Below are 17,220 nucleotides of genomic sequence, written 5' to 3'. Positions count from 1 at the left end.
TTGTCTTGAAGTGCAGACACAAAACAGAGTAGTGGAGAACGTGGTTGTACAATTCGTACAAAGTACAATGTCAACGCTTTCGTCCAAATTGCAAACACACACCTTCAAACACCTTTGAAATGACCGTTGCAAGCTCCACTAATCCTTTGTTTGTGTTTTCGAATCCAATAGACAGCTTTTGCATTGATGATTCTTCAATTCTTGATTCTTTGCAAATCCAGTTGATATTCAGCTTCTGGTGAAATGGCTTCTGATGAGGCAGCTTCTGATGATGCAGCTTCTGATGATGCAGCTTCTGATGATGTGACTTCTGGACCTCTTGTCTTCAGGAGCACTATTCTTCAGGAGCGCTATTTCTTCAGGAGCGCTTTTTCTTCAGGAGCAGCTTGACTTCAGGAGCGCTTTTTCTTCAGGAGCAAGTTGCCTTCAGGAGCGTCCAAGCTTCAAATTTTTGTTGTTTCCATAGCTCTTTATTTGCTCATTCAGAACCAATGATGATGTAACTTTATAATTATGGTCCTGTACACTTGAACAAATATTAGCTAATCCAATTTACAATTTTTAATACCTTGTTATCATCAAAACTCTTTAAGGTTTATTGTTAAACACATTTTGTTCCAACAATATCCTCTCCATTTCTCTTTTAGGCGTATGAATATTCTACAGCAACTGCTCGATGCAGCAGAGTCGTTAGATCTTTTACGTGTATGAATATTCTACAGCAACTGCACTATGCAACAAAGTCGTTAGATCTAGGTTGAGATACTCGTGTATAACTTCACTCTCTGAAAATAATGGCTCCGCAGCATGCTGAATCGTGCAGCCAATGGAGAAGATCTAAATCCTTCTTATTAAGTCTCTCTTACTTTTCATCATTCTGTCCATTCTCTATATCTCTAACAGACTGACGAAATGATCCAAACTCGTATTGTGTATACGTAGATAGATAGAAACATCATCTCATTAGAAAGTAAAAATGTAAAATACTAGTCCTTGATCTAGAGTATAAGCCATACACATGACTATGGTTACAACCACTTCCGCGCTCACTACTAGTTTAAACAACTCCAACAATTAAAGCTATGAGACCCCCAATAGATGAAGCTATATTGTAATATTGGAAACTTCATATAGCTTCCAATCCAATGTTTCATGAAAACTCTAAATATATATATAATAAAAAAAAATTAAAAAAATAGTTATAATATCAAGTAGTTCAGACTTCAGACATCTAAATTAACTACCATTTTCTTGTACATAGTTTTGCCTAGAGAACTCCTTATCAACTCAAGTTTGTCCTTTCAAATGATCAACTAATAGACACACCCTGACAAAATCTTTCCAGATACCCCAAATTCAGTACATATTTCCTAAGTTTAGAGCATTTGACTTATATATGTTACAATTTGAAGTATAATATTTGGGGGGGGGGGGGGGGAGATTGTGACTATTAGAAATAGTATTGACATGTAAAGCTTTTAATTCATGCCATGTGATTTAATTGATTGATATGCTTAAAACTTAGGAAGCTAATGACTCAAGCACCCAACAATTCATATTATCTTTCTTTAAGTTCTCAAATCTCAAGTGGCCGCATAAATTATCCAAATACGCCTACTGTTTCTATCAATAACATAATAGTAGCTTGACGAAAAGTCTATACATAATCAACAATTAAGTTAACATTCCCTGTGTGTATACATAGCCAAGTGCAATGCTGATGTTTTCCAAATAACTAAAATTTTATTCAAAATTTGCTCTTGGGAAGAATCCCAATTGTAACAAAATTGACCTCTTTTGGTCAAAGGCAAAAAACCCAAAAAGGCTCAAAAACCTAAATTAGGAGGTTGTCCTATACTGGTTTTTTTTTTTTTTTCCTATTCATGAACGTTGATTCATGATCAGAAACGGACTGGAATAGCTTCCTTTCCATCAAAAAACTAGCAGTGCAGTATCCAGAGGTTCTCAGCAACAAAGCCGCTTCGGCAATAAACAAAAATATCCACAATATTCACCTGGTCATGATGTTGTTTGCCGGTGATTTAGGGCAAACTTTACAACTTCATAAAATGAAACAACAATTCCAACGGAGGGGCCAGCTCGACCAACTCGCGGACCAAAACCGGTAAAAAGTCCTTTCAAGCCTCCATCTCTGAGAAAGGATGGTAAACAATCAGCTAAGATAGAAAATATCAATAACCAGTTATATCACTATATTGATAGATTCTGACAATGTACACCTAGATGACATTAGTTCAAGAGGCAGAGAAGAAAAAACTCTAGATCTTAAAGAAAATCATCAATTATATGTCGCATAGATGGAGCAGATCATGGAGATAAAAAGAAATTCACTTAGAGCACTAGGTATCTAAACTCAAGCATAAAAGCGCGGATAAAGTCAACTATTTGGAATCCAAATTATGGCATACCTCCAGATCTCTATCAGTGTCTGTCTCGTGGTCATTTTCAACGCTCTAACATGATCCATCTACAAAACATTTTGCAGAAAACATGACAGAGTAAGACCAAATGTGCAGATGCATGCATATAGAAGGTATCTCTAGTTCAAATGTAACAGTTCATCTAGAAAGAATGATGAGCTACAACCTATTTCCCACAACCTATTTCCCAGAGAAAAAATAAATCGCAATGAGCTGAGTAAAATCTTCTACACCACCCCTCCTTTCCCTTTGAAACTTGAAAAGAAAAAAAAAATACAGGAAAATATGACCGACTCAAAACCTAATGAAACAAACCTCTATCTGCCTACGAGTTTTTGCAACATCTAGTGGACATGTAGCTCCAGCCGCTAGAGTTCCTGCAACAAAACCAGCTGAAAAATTTGCGCCAAGAACACTCAATATACCGGCATCATCTCCTCCAACCAAACTAAGAAGTTTTCTTCTAGTCTGCAAAGCAAAAGTAAAAGCAGTTGACATAAGAAAATAGTATTAAGAAATCGACTCCTTAATAAAAGGATTTGGTAGGAAACTCACAGGCTCAAGTGTTGACCAACAAATCGCAGAGAATGGTACATCACGGGCAAGTTGTGCACCCATGCCAGTCCACAGGACACGATAACTTTGCACTGTAAGGAAATAACAATCATTGCATGAGAATGCTGATACCTTTGCTAGGTTTTAAATTTATATTTATCTATACATAATCTTGCACTGTTATACTAATAAATATTGCAGCCTAGTCAGTCCCACAATTGATTATCAAAATAGCCATGGGCACCGTAGAATCAAACCAAAGAGATCAGAAATGTAAATAATTCAATCACCATACAAGCATGACATATAGAAGAATTATGCATTGATTAGCCATTCCTATGAATTTTAAAAAAAAAAAAAAAAAAAAAAAAAAAAAAAAACTATTTAAATTATCAGTTCATTAACAAGCTAAATAACCCCACTTAGTGGGATAAGGCCTGATTGTTGTTGTATTAACAAGCTAAATCCAATTGTTCAATCGGCCTAAAATTAATATTTTAACAATAACAATCATTGATCTGTTTTGTGCTTGTGCTTGTGCAAAATTTTAATTATAATATATTATACAAAAAAGAAAAAAGCCAGCCAACTCGACAAATTTTAAAATTTATATACAGCAAGTAAACTCCAAAGTAAGCAGACTCCTTCAATGTACATTAATTTTTTTTATCTCTTTTTTTTGTGGCAAAAGCTGTGCACTTACAGCTGTTCGATGGAATATTTGTGCCCTTGACATTGGAGACAACGCCTACCAAAGTCTGGAATACTCCAGGTGGCTTCTTGCCAACTTGAGTCTCTTTAAATGCCTACACAAACCAAAGATCCAAACACCAGTAAAAATCCAGACTGTGGAATAGGAATTATAGCTGGAAAACACAGAATATGATAACACGGGTTTTCAGAAAAACACCGACTAAAGAATCAAGAAATCAAAAGCTGAAAAACACTAGGGCAAAACCAAATAAAATCCATAGCAATACCAACATGATCAATTGAATAAATAATGAAGAAAGCAAACCACGTGAATTGTAGTGAATATAAGTATAAAAAAGATAATTTTAAGGGACAAACAAGCTAAGCTGTTTGATTTCCCAGAAAAAATCAAAAGATTTTTTTACCACAATGCAGTTCTTTAACTAAAACACATGACCATCAGTTAAAAAAAAAAAAAAAACTAAAACACATGACCACAATCATCATAATTTGAATACAATGCTGCCCATTGGAATTAAACAGTGATAAATCATGGCAGCAATGACTTGGTATTTCTGAATTAAATTATGAAGAAAATAAAACATGCACCCTCAGGACCAGCAATAGTAACTGTAAGGCTTAAATCAACCATGAACTGACAGTTAACTTGCTCATACACGGATTCAAAAAACATGGAACATAACTGTGACTTAAACAGCGTGGTATTTCAAGAATAAAAGAAAATAATTCGGAAAGATTTTTCTTAAAAACCTGCATACGAGTTCTGGCAAGTTCAATAGGATAACAAGTTGCACAAGCCAGTGAGCGTGCCAACGAACCAGCCACCAAAGGTACATATGGTGTTGCAGTTGGAGCACTTTTGGCTGTCAATTCCTCGAACCAGTTGCGGAATATATCATAGCAAGGAAGGTAAATTCCGACCTGATGTGAACATATAAAAGAATAGGTCAGCCAAATTCCGTGGTCTCATTATGTAATGTCCAATACTTGAAACAGCAAATCACAGTTAATTGACTAGTGAACCTACAGTTGGTACTGCAAGAGCCAGACCAGCATTTGTGCCCCTCCATAGCCTAGTAAAGCCTTCCTGAAATAAATACCACTCTGGCATTGATTAACAAATGTGTGTGTAGTCAAGACATACGTATGTAATACAAGTAATTGATTGTTTTGATCCGTCCAAGTACGTATATTCTATAATATTAAACTACCAACCTGTTGTATAATTTTACAAATAACATCCAGTGTTCCTTTGTACCGAAAACAATCGGGAGGACATAGTGATACTGTTCCATGGAGTCCAGCCCGGGTACATGATGGAGAACATCTTAAATCAGCAAACATCTGAAAAACAATATTAGAAAGGTCAAATTAATTGCTCGGTTATCCTTGTAAAAAGACAGAATTTTCTTTTTGTATGTAAATAACAACTAGATTGGCTTTAAAATGACACACACTGTCATTCAACAATGCAAACTCTTGAAAACAATCCCACATTACGGCTCTGTTTTGCAAGGCCAAGCTGCTAGCTTATAGCAGATGGTTTATAGTATATAAGCTCGTATAACCGTTTAGTAATGGTCATCCTCTCACAAACTTATAGCGTTTTTTCACGAGCCTGTAGCGTTTCTTGAGATGCAACTTCAAGTAATAGCTTATAGTTCCCCACTTTTATCCCCATTATCTTAATTGAAATTTTTTAAAGTTGATTAAAAAATTGTCATTATATATATATATATATATATATATATATATATATTAACTAGTTCAAGCACTAATTTTACCATGGATCAACTTACTTATCTGTTAACTACTATCAGCTATGTTTTAGAGGACACTTCAAATTCCATCAACTAACGTATTGGCTATCCGCTACAAGGTCATCAGCAAATAGCTAAGTTATTGATTATCCACTATAAGTATTTTTTACCAAACAGAGTCTACATAGTTTGATTTCGAGCCGACAATAAAGCTAAATATTGATACCGTAGTTCAATCAAGGCAACAAGAATTGTCATAAAAGACTGAAAAGGGATGAAAGGACAAAAATGTACCATATTTGGACCAAAACATGACATTCTACTGATGAGATTACTGAGAGGATGAGAATAAGCAACCCCTGCAGCTTGTGCTTGCAACCTTGTCTGATAAATGAAGAAAACAAATCAGAACACATCATAATAAAACAAAACAAAAAATCATATTAATGAATAACACACATAATTAAAGCATTGAAGAATTGTCATAAACTCAATATTGAAAAGCGAATATGAAATATGCAAAAGGTTTAAAAGCAACAAAAAAAAAATGAAATTAAAAAAAGTGGGAAGAGGAAGAAAGAGGACCTTGGCAACATCAAGGGGATTGACAATGACGGCGGAGAGAAAGGCGGCGCCGGCGGCGGAGAAAGCGCGTTCAGCAATCCCTAATTTGTCATTATTTGATGATTTAGGATTATTATGATTTTGGATAATTTGAATTGGAGTTTGTTGTTCGGAAGCCATCCATGGGTTTTGGATTCGGTCTGCAGAATCGACCATTGTTTAACTACCACGATGACGATGACTAAATTGGTTTTGCTTGATTGGTTCTAATAAAAGAAAATTAAGAGAAAAATGTGAAATGAAATGGGTCGCCGAATATGTGGGAGGGAAAGGGAAAGAAAAGAACGGCGATGGGAGAAACTAGAAAAGAATAGCGTACGTAAGTGCTGATGCCACGTTTGTTGACAATAGTAGTAGTAGTGAATGAGTGGTAGACGGTGAAAAAACCCTAGAAGTTGAACTCACGAATATTCCAATTTCATTACATTTCATAAACCTCGCTTAAGACATGGTTAATGGTAATTGATGTGTTATAATGGAGTCATAATGGAGAAATAAAAATATTCATTAAATAAAATAGGGTCCTGCTAACTGTTGCCCTCGACACTGGTTAAACATACCATAAAAGGGAATTATTAGCATAAAATGAAACTGTTTTTGACTTTATTATAAATTAATTACACAATTTCAATGGAGTCAATTTCTTAAAAATTAAATTATCATGTTTTTCAATGCAAAGTTGTTTATTTTGGATTCCTTAACATGTGTAAGGCACAAATTAACATGAACCATAAGATATTGGGTAGTGTTAACTTGTGCTCTTAGCGCACATGTTAAGAAACTTAAAAAAGAAATTTTCTCTAAAATTTTGTGCATTTAAATGATAAAAAAGTTAGTTAAATATTAAATGCAATGTACACATTGTAGTAATTTTTTTTTTCTATATTTGAATCATTAACTTGTGTCTTGAGGGACACAAGTTAACATTTCCCTAAAATATTTACTAATTGGAATTCATGTGAATAAAGTACACGATTTAAACTCCGTTCTTACATATATCAATTCATTATCATTTGTCAATTGACTTTATGCTCACTAATGGACTAAAAGAAAATATTTACTTGATTCTATGTGAAAAATCTAAACATGGGAGATGACGAGAAAAGAAATGTTTGCTTAATTTACTTTATTATTTAAAAAAATTCATTGTTGTATGTCCAAATAATTTTTTTTTATTTATGTAAGATTATTTCGGAAGATGTAGGGTAATTCTAAGATATTTAAAAACGAGGACTCGATTAGGAATCGACTTAAACAAATTGTACAAAAACATATATATATATATATATAAAGGAAAATGCTAGATATCAAGAATTGATTTTCTTGATGAATTTAAGAATGACATGGCAGAATAATCACCCTTAGATTTTAATCTTATTTATTAAAGTTTCATAAAAAAAAAATACATAACACCCACCACCCCATGATTTCCGGCCAGCCTGAGATTTTATTGACTAACATTAATTTCGGAACAATTTCTTGATAAAATATTTCTTGATAAATAGCATTGCTCGTATATAAATATAAAATAATAATAAGTGGAAAACAAGAGCCACATAAGCTTATTTTTTAAATAAAAGAACCACATAAGCTTGCTGTCAGCCATAGGCTATATACATGTGTCGTTTTATTGTGCTGCCAAGTGTTTGCCTTTTGCTTGAGAACCATAGGAATTGGACCAGAAAAGCTGTTTTCAGTTAGATTACTAGTCGACATACATATTTTTTTAGGAATTTTTCAAGTAAATAGTCGACATATATGCTATTCCTTCTTAAAAGTGAAAAACCATGCGATTTTTTAAAAATATAAATAAATAAATATAGTTTTTCAGGTTGGGGTGGAGCGAGGAAACCCGTCTTCAATGGAGGAGAGGTTGGGTGTTCAATTGTTATCCCCCAATAGAGTTTGGAGGCGGGGCTGGTATTGAAAGTTGGGGCAGACGGGTAATGCTTAAACTCGTCTCCACTCCGTTGCCATGCGGTTCAAATTAAGATTTTAGATTTCAAAGGCTTGACTATTAATTATAAAAAAAAAAAAAAAAGATAAAGAAAAAAATTCAATTTAGTTTTTTTTTTTTACAAGAAAAATTCAATTTAGTTATAAAACTCTTTGAAGAGAACAAGAACTAAGAGAAGGAGTGGAAATAGAAGAGAGGAGGATTGTATTATATTATTCTATAAAAATAAATTTAGACTATAGGTGATTTCTATTTGTAGAGAAATACGATTGTATCATATTATGAACCACTTTAAAAGAAAAATATTACAGTATATCATATGAACCAATAGTATGGCTCAATAACCCAATAACTAATGGACAATCTTCCTCAAAATAATAATAATGACATTCACTTATAATTTATCCCTTGGATGTCCATTGAAGGATACGTCTCATTAAAATCTTACATGAAAAAAAACTCAATGAAAAAAATTCTAGTTAAGGAAAAAGATTACAATGTTATTTTTGTGATAATTTGTCTTACCAAAACATTACCATGAAAATCAATGGGATAGAACCATGGTTAAGGGAAAAGAGTATATAACACATTTACTTCTTCCCCATAAAAAGGCAATTTTACATGAGAGGAATAATGTCAAATAATATTTTGTATTAGTTATTCAAAAAAATTATTTGGCGGTGAATTATTAAAAAGAATTGGTATATCTCGATACTTTTCTAAAAAAAAAAAATATATGAAATATAGTTTGAAATTTGAACTAATATATGTCCAGTGATATTTTTATAAAGTTCATTACCATATAAATTATTGTTGTTGAAGGATAAAATATGCATATATAAACTTTATGTTAGGTGACTCACTCATCAAATAACTGACACCTAAGGTATTTCATGTGGATGTTGTCATGTTGTCAGTGAGGATGTCTCGGGTTAGTGAGAGTCTTCCGTTGTGTTCAAAATTTTGTTTTGGCATCAAAACATACTTTTTTATGTTATAATTATCTACAAAAATAAAGTTCACGGACTTATTATTGTTATAAATCATTTATGTATCATTTGAGCAAACATTGAATTTGAAAATTTCAGTTTGATCTCACTAAAGATTTTAGTTTGACTAATTGAAAATAGACATGATTCAAAAATCACATTGCGTTTAATTTTCATGTCACTCATCCATATCGAGTTAAGGAAAAAGATTACAATGTTATTTTTGTGATAATTTGTCTTACCAAAACATTACCATGAAAATCAATGGGATAGAACCATGGTTAAGGGAAAAGAGTATATAACACATTTACTTCTTCCCCATAAAAAGGCAATTTTACATGAGAGGAATAATGTCAAATAATATTTTGTATTAGTTATTCAAAAAAATTATTTGGCGGTGAATTATTAAAAAGAATTGGTATATCTCGATACTTTTCTAAAAAAAAAAAAAAATATGAAATATAGTTTGAAATTTGAACTAATATATGTCCAGTGATATTTTTATAAAGTTCATTACCATATAAATTATTGTTGTTGAAGGATAAAATATGCATATATAAACTTTATGTTAGGTGACTCACTCATCAAATAACTGACACCTAAGGTATTTCATGTGGATGTTGTCATGTTGTCAGTGAGGATGTCTCGGGTTAGTGAGAGTCTTCCGTTGTGTTCAAAATTTTGTTTTGGCATCAAAACATACTTTTTTATGTTATAATTATCTACAAAAATAAAGTTCACGGACTTATTATTGTTATAAATCATTTATGTATCATTTGAGCAAACATTGAATTTGAAAATTTCAGTTTGATCTCACTAAAGATTTTAGTTTGACTAATTGAAAATAGACATGATTCAAAAATCACATTGCGTTTAATTTTCATGTCACTCATCCATATCGAGTTATGTCATCAAGTGCATTGTTATGATGGTCGTCAGAATTTAGTCGTATTATACATCAATGACAGCAACCGCAGCGGTCCCATTATTAATATACAAGGTGAACTAGATTGTAAAAGATAAATCTAAATATAAATATCATTCATATGTGTGACTAAATATTTATGATATAATTACTAACTTTTGCAACTCGGAGGCTGAGTAGCTTAACTGATTTGAACTAAGGAAAAAGATTTGAAGGTATGAGTTCAAACCTGTACGAAGGAGAAAATATTGATCTAACAAATTAGCTACTAACATTTTTATTAAAAAAAAACTAACTTATGTAACTTGAATGGGAAATTATTGGAATATTTCTTTTTGATATTTATTTAATTATTATATTTCAATATTATTATGTGAACTAATAATTTTTGTTAATTATACTAACAATTTATCAATTAGGAGTCTTAATTGATTGGTGATTAAATTAAAAAATAAGACTAATTAGATTTCTAATAGGATAATGGATTGGATGATTAATTAATTGATACAAGTTCAATATGACTTGATGTGAAACCTCATATTTCCTCTTTCTCTACATAGGAAGAGTCATAAGGCATATAAGAGTTCAGGTTGAGAAAAAATCACAAGCCACCAAATGTTTGTCATCCGTCTTTTTTTACTCTTTGCCATTCAGGATTGTCATTGCTATATTTAGAGGCTTTTCACCATAAATTCAGGAATCCTTTATTATAAAAGCTAGACTTGCTTGGCTATCATGTTTGCCCTAATTCACCCTTCTTTGCCCTAATCCCTAGCATTTTTCCCTCCTAAACATGTACTAATGACTAATCTAATCTCATCCGTTCAACCTCTATTTTCACACTTGATCACACCCGTTGATTCAAAGTCTACAAATTTTCTCTCATATTACTTAGTTAATGCAATTGAAGACGTATTTAATGCAAATAAAGTCGGTCAACAATCCCCTAACTAATTGCTGATCAAAAGGTGTTCTTCGTACTGACATTACAATGTTTCACACATACATTTTTTAAATAAAGTCGAAATTATATGCCATTAACTATAATTAAATTGCTATAACTAATTGCTTTAAATAAAATGATATGCCACTGTCCAAAAAGTATTTCGACTTCTCTCAAAAAAAAAGTATTTCGACTAAATAGGATTTACTTTCAATATTTCTATAAAATAGGCTGGTAATTAATTGCTTTTAATTTTCGCAATGAACGAGAATTACTATCAATAGAAGCACAATGGTCATTCACGTTAATTAGCATTCTATAAAATGTTGTCTTCTCCTTATAACTTTGGTGCATATTTTCGAATCAAAGCCTTAAAAAAACATATGATCCTGTAATTCTATGATGTTAGACCTTACGACAGCAAAAAATATCACGGATTTCGCTCTATACTCATGCTCATGTATATTTTGTTTAATAGAAACTTTATGTTAATATCATCTGATTACTCTTATTTTTTGATGAGTGAAATATTAGCTATGGAAGAGCAATAATATATTAACATTGTTCCTTCGCACATGTTGCACTATGGGATCACGTTGAAGATCCTGCATTTATGCAACTGCTGAAGCTAAAGTGGCGCACATATCATGTGCAGTACCACCCAGATGAGGTATTTTATACAAAAAATCCTGGAACTCAATCATACTATTAGAAAGTAAAATAAAAGAAAGAAAATATTTTGGTATTTAGTTGCTATAAAAAGCATAATTGATTTATTTTGATATATGTTTCCAATACAGACGCATTTGATATTGGGTACAGCTCTCAACAAGGAGATAGACAATGAGTTGAATAGGTATGTCAGTTTAATCGATCCAGGACTCAATCAATTTGAGGTTGTCGTGGATAAATATGATGGAAAGTTGTATTTCTCTCATGGAATAGAAGAACTGAACAAGGCCTATAAATTAGAGCATGGTGGCTGGATATTTCTGATCTATGCTCTCCCTCAACTTTTTGTGATTCAGGTTCATGATCGCCATAACTATGAAATCAAGTATCCGAGTTATCTCCCTCCTTTACGTTTAAGGCTAGCACAATTAATTTACGGTCCCCATGCAGCACATGGATCTGTCCAGATCGACTCCCAAATGGTTAACACTTGCAGATGTAACATCTGATCAACTGGTATACAATCTTTATAGATTTAGTCACATATTTCAGTTTGTTATTTGTCAATGTCGATTTATTTATAAGATCTCATATGTGTCTATTTTCTTATTTTACACAGACTTTCTCTTATGCTAAAGTATTTGATAGCATCGTTGACAAGAATTGCAAAGAATTGGCAATTATTGACGATAGCGGACATCATTGGTTGTTCAATGTGGTCATTCTTTTTGACAAGGACGAAATCAAGTTTGGAGGGGATTGGAAAATGTTTTGCACCGCAAGAAATCTGTACGAGTGGAAGGCATTAAGGCTTGGAGCAAAAACTTTGGCCCCCAATGCATTCCTATTTTGCACATTTGATTTTTAGTTGTCTGATGGTTTTGATTACGTGCTATCTAATGTCATGTAATTTCTATTTGATATGTTTTTATTATTTTCAATTGAAGGATGCCATGTTTTGGTTGATTCATTATTTTCATCTATTGTATACTTTTATATATTGCGATTGAAAACCAGATTAATTATATTTTCTTAAAGAAACCAGAATAAGTTCATCTATTAATCTTATTGTTGCAATCTAAACAAATACTAAAACTAGAATAAAAATAGTGAAAAAAATACAGTCACTGATTTGTAGAAATAATTATAATAGACATCATGCCTCTTTGATTAATTATGTAGTGATCATGTCTCAAACCATGGACGATAAAGGCCATTTGATTTGCAATATAAGGTCTTAAGAAATCAACATATTTATTTCTTAGAAACCGACAAAATAGGTATATCGTCACATGAAAAATTAAATTTGAACTACTCCATTAGAACGTAGTTAATGCTAATTAAAAAACGAATAACTTACTTAATGCTAATTAAAAACGAATAATACACTTTTAATGCAATTAACAACGAATGACGCACTGTTAATGACAATTAAGAGCGTAGTTAATGGCTTGAAAACATAGTTAATGGCAATTGAAAACTTTTAACTTGCATATTTTCCTATCAGAATTGCTTTTAATTGCTTTTATGCATTATGCACTAATTACTCTACCAATTACTATCTATTAAAAGCATTTATGACGTACTTATATCAATTGGTCACGAAAAACTTAATACACAGATAAGTTAATCGACTATGTTATATATGCTATATATCAAATATGCTCCAATAACAAAAAATAATCACGAAAAATATATTAAACACATTTGTCACGCTATATGGAAAAGCTTTGCATCAATATGCACAGAAAATTTAACAACAAATATTGCATCACGAAAAAAATTAATGCAGTATATTTTTTGTTAAATTTTTAGTTTCCATTCTTTACGGTAATGACACTTTTTTGACGCTCTCTGTTTTTCTTTATGATGTGACTTAAGATCGAGCAGTGCAGGGATATGTGCAATTTTGTTAACAAGTATTCAATTTTATTCAATTTTGTTAACTACCATTTCATTTTGTTATGCATGATATAAAACTTCTATTAGCTATGTATGGTTACATTATTTTCATTGATTCGATTAACTTCTATGTGGTAGGACCCGTGCAGTAGCACGGGTCAATGGTCTAGTTCCTATAATCTTTGATATATCAATACGTCGAAGAACTTAATAGGGTGAATAGTGTTTTTCACCCCTGTAATACAGGTCATTTCCGGTTTTCACCCTTATGAAATTTTCGGTCTGATTTGCACCCTTGTAAAAAAAAATTTTTCCTGAAAACACCCCTCCCCCCTCCAACTCAGCAGATTCGCCTACGTGGCGCTCAGTTGGCTTTTTTTTACATTTTTTATTTTTTTAACTTGCCACGTCTTATATTATTATTAAAAAATTTAAAAAATAATAAAAATTAATTTTTGAAAAAAATTCTTAAATTTTTTTATTACCAAAATTTTTACGATTTTTTTATTCCGGAAATTTTATTTTCAAAATTTTAAAAATTAGAAAAAACAGAAAATATAATCACATTTTTTCGAAATTAAAAATATTTTAAAAAAATCTGGAATTTAAATTTCAAAATACAAAAAAGGGAAATTTTCAAAATTTTTAAAAAAGGTCAGATTTTTCATTGAATTTTTTTTTAAATTTTTTTTTCTTTGTATAAAAAAAACCAACTTTTTCCAATATTTTAATTTTGAAAAATATTTTATAAAAATTATGGAATAAAATTTTCGAAAAAAAACTTGAATTTAAAAAATTATAAAAAAGGCAAATGATTTTACGAAATTTTTTTTTTAAAAACTTTTCGAATCTGGAACTTTTTTTCGAAAAGCCAAAACTTTTCGGAAAACTTTTTTTAAAAATTTGGAATTTTTCGAATCTGAAGTAGAATTTTTTTTTTTCTTTTCGAAATTATGAAGATTTTACGATTTTGGCTAAAGATTCTAACGAAAATCCATTTTGGGGCTAATGATTCGAAAAAGTTCAGATTTTTCTTTCGAAATTAAAAACTTTATTTTTTTAATACAAAAAATAAAAAATTTTGGTAATAAAAAAATTGTTAAAATCTTTTTAATTTCTAAAAAAATGTGATTATACTTTTTTTTTGGAAATTCTTTGATAATAAAAAAAAATTTAAGAATTTTTAACAAAAAAAATTTAAGAAGTTTTTACAAAAAAAATTTAAGAATTTTTTTCAAAAAAAATTTAATTTTTTTTTCAAAAATTAATTTTCGAATTTTTTAAATAATTTTTATTATTTTTTTAATTTTTTAATAATAATATCTGATGTGGCAAGCAAAAAAATAAAAAACCAAGTCAGCGCCACATAGGCGATTTTGGTGAGCTGGATCCGCTGAGTCAGCGCCACGTAAGCGAATCTGCTGAGTTGGAGGGGGGAGGGGTGTTTTCCGATTTTTTTTTTTTTTTTACAAGGGTGCAAACCAGACAGAAAATTTCATAAGGGTGAAAACCGGAAATGGCTTATATTACAGGGGTGTGAAAAACACTATTCACCCTACTTAATATATATGCATTCTGATATGTTTATTTTGCACTAAAGTATGATTATAATTTTAATTTGTATAGAGCACATATTGATTGAATTTAATAAATCAATTCCAACACCTCTTCTCATATTGATTGACACATCATCATGTCGTAGTAATTTATAAAAAATTTGGGTTATTTTTACATAGTTATCCCTACACTTAATCGTACCATAAGCGAGAGATTTTTGTTTTTTACTATGCTAAATTAGACATGGGTATTTTTATAAACAAGGGACAAAGAAAAAGTGGAAAAGGATCTTATAATTACCAAAGGAGGGAGTAACTATTTCACAATGGAAAAGTGTGTTCCTAAAATACATCTTTGAAAATAATTTATTTTCTGAAAGACTCGGGTGTGGTAGAGAAAACGATGGTGTTAATAGCTGTATCTGTCAATTATAGCCCAACAACCTGATTCTTACTCAATCCAATCAGGACATGTTAAAGCTTAAAAACCCACGGGAAAACTCTTGAAAACTGCTCTTTCCACATTAAAAATTGTTCCCACACACCCCCAAAATACCAAAATGTCCCTAAAAATTACTCTTTCCTTAATTTTATTTTGAGCTACTGTCTATTGTTTATGACTGGATAATTGACGCTGATCCAATATTAATAGATGTGTTCTCATTCATGGTGTTTAAGTTTGGATTGGCATAATGATCCTCTATGTTGTCCAGAAGCTAGGAAAACTATACACATGTCTATTTAGATTTGCTTGGAGTCATGTGTTTGATGGCTTCCTTTTGTTAACTTGTTATTAATTAGTGATCTTAGCTGTACTGTAGTACTACAGCTCTACAACATATACTGGTACCTCCCTTTGTTGTGTGTGCATATAGGTCCATGGGATAGATTATATTTTGAGATAACGAGATAATGCATAATTACCATTTAGAGGTGAACATGGGTTGGGTTGGGCCTACTTTGGCCTAACCCTTTACCCAACCCGTTGAGCAATCTATGGGTTGGCTTCAACTTGGAATCCGTATTTACATAGACAGAACCAAACCAAACCAATCCATTTTAAATGGGTTGGTTCGGGTTGGGTTCATGGATACCCAATTTTAATTATGAAAAAAAAATACAGTTAATTTTCTGTAAAGCATATAGCCACTGGTTATATATATATATATATATATATATATATATATATATATATATATATATATATATATATATATATATATATATATATATAGAGTTATGTTACAAGCCACCCTTTGGTGATGTCTTTTATCAAGTCACACCTTAAGGTGTGATTTTCACTTTTTAGTTATAACTTTGATAAAAGACACCTTCCTAAAAGTAAGTTGGTGTCTTTTCGCAAATGCTCATAGAGTAACTTGATAAAAGACACCTTCATAAAAGGTGTCTTCTATCATAACCCATATATATATATATATATATATATATATATATATAGGGTCCCTCTAATATGGACCTCTTTTTATAGGTCCAAGCATGGACCTGTTCAACTTAACCGACCATAGCCTGTTACAAATTGTTTAATTTTTTTCACTGTACTCTTTTTATATGCTTCTTCTCCACGTGCTATCATCTTGGACGTAATCATCAGTCCAAGTACCGTTCTTGATTCTGATAAACTTGTTTCTATGTTTAATTAAACTATTAATTAATTAATAACATTCAACATATTATATATTAATTCAGTTTCTTTGCTCTCCCAAAAAACTGAAGAAAAAAACATAACAAAAAAATGTAGCTTCTCCACCGTCTTGGCGTCTTCCATTCTTTGATCACCGGTGGGTTTATTCTTACTATCATAATTAATTAATATTTTTGCGATTTTTAACTGTTAAATGCTCGTTTGTTTCATTTCTACCGGAAACTTTGTAAATCAGATCTAATCTAATTAAAACTTACTAGTTCCTAAATCAAACATGATGGAAACGAGAAACTGTTAATACCCATTTTTAAAGAAATCAAATCTAATTTGAAGAAACTGTTAATACTCATTTGCTGTACTACACTACTCCTACCATGTAACACTATTTCCATTGCATTCCTTACTTCACCTTAACTTGTAAATGTGTGCGTGTTCGGGAATGACAAATGGATAGTGACCATGAAGATGGAGGCACAGTAAGGGGAATTCTCTTGTAACAAGCAAAGAAAGGGTAACATT

General features: G+C 31.4%; 2 protein-coding genes across 2 annotated transcripts; one reads left to right on the top strand and one right to left on the bottom strand.

Moving 5' to 3' along the window:
* Positions 1-1,645: 1,645 nt before the first annotated feature.
* Positions 1,646-6,415, bottom strand: MTM1 (manganese tracking factor for mitochondrial SOD2). Its single transcript, XM_085755043.1, has 10 exons — positions 6,056-6,415; positions 5,765-5,854; positions 4,926-5,054; positions 4,738-4,797; positions 4,461-4,631; positions 3,700-3,802; positions 2,997-3,088; positions 2,757-2,909; positions 2,430-2,488; positions 1,646-2,152 (listed from the first exon to the last, which is right to left on the bottom strand). The coding sequence occupies exons 1-10, from the start codon at positions 6,248-6,250 to the stop codon at positions 2,020-2,022; spliced, it is 1,185 nt and encodes a 394-aa protein (XP_085611169.1). The 5' UTR covers positions 6,251-6,415; the 3' UTR covers positions 1,646-2,019.
* Positions 6,416-11,521: 5,106 nt separating this feature from the next.
* Positions 11,522-12,448, top strand: LOC146941275 (uncharacterized). The gene is made up of 4 exons (XM_085749935.1): positions 11,522-11,578; positions 11,709-11,936; positions 12,031-12,096; positions 12,200-12,448. The coding sequence occupies exons 1-4, from the start codon at positions 11,522-11,524 to the stop codon at positions 12,446-12,448; spliced, it is 600 nt and encodes a 199-aa protein (XP_085606061.1).
* The last annotated feature ends 4,772 nt before the right edge of the window (positions 12,449-17,220 follow it).

This window comes from Medicago sativa, chromosome 3 (genome assembly GCF_051527215.1).
Source record: "Medicago sativa cultivar Bolivia chromosome 3, Bolivia_mono, whole genome shotgun sequence".
NCBI lineage: Eukaryota > Viridiplantae > Streptophyta > Magnoliopsida > Fabales > Fabaceae > Medicago > Medicago sativa.
This window is presented reverse-complemented; position numbering and strand designations above follow the sequence as displayed.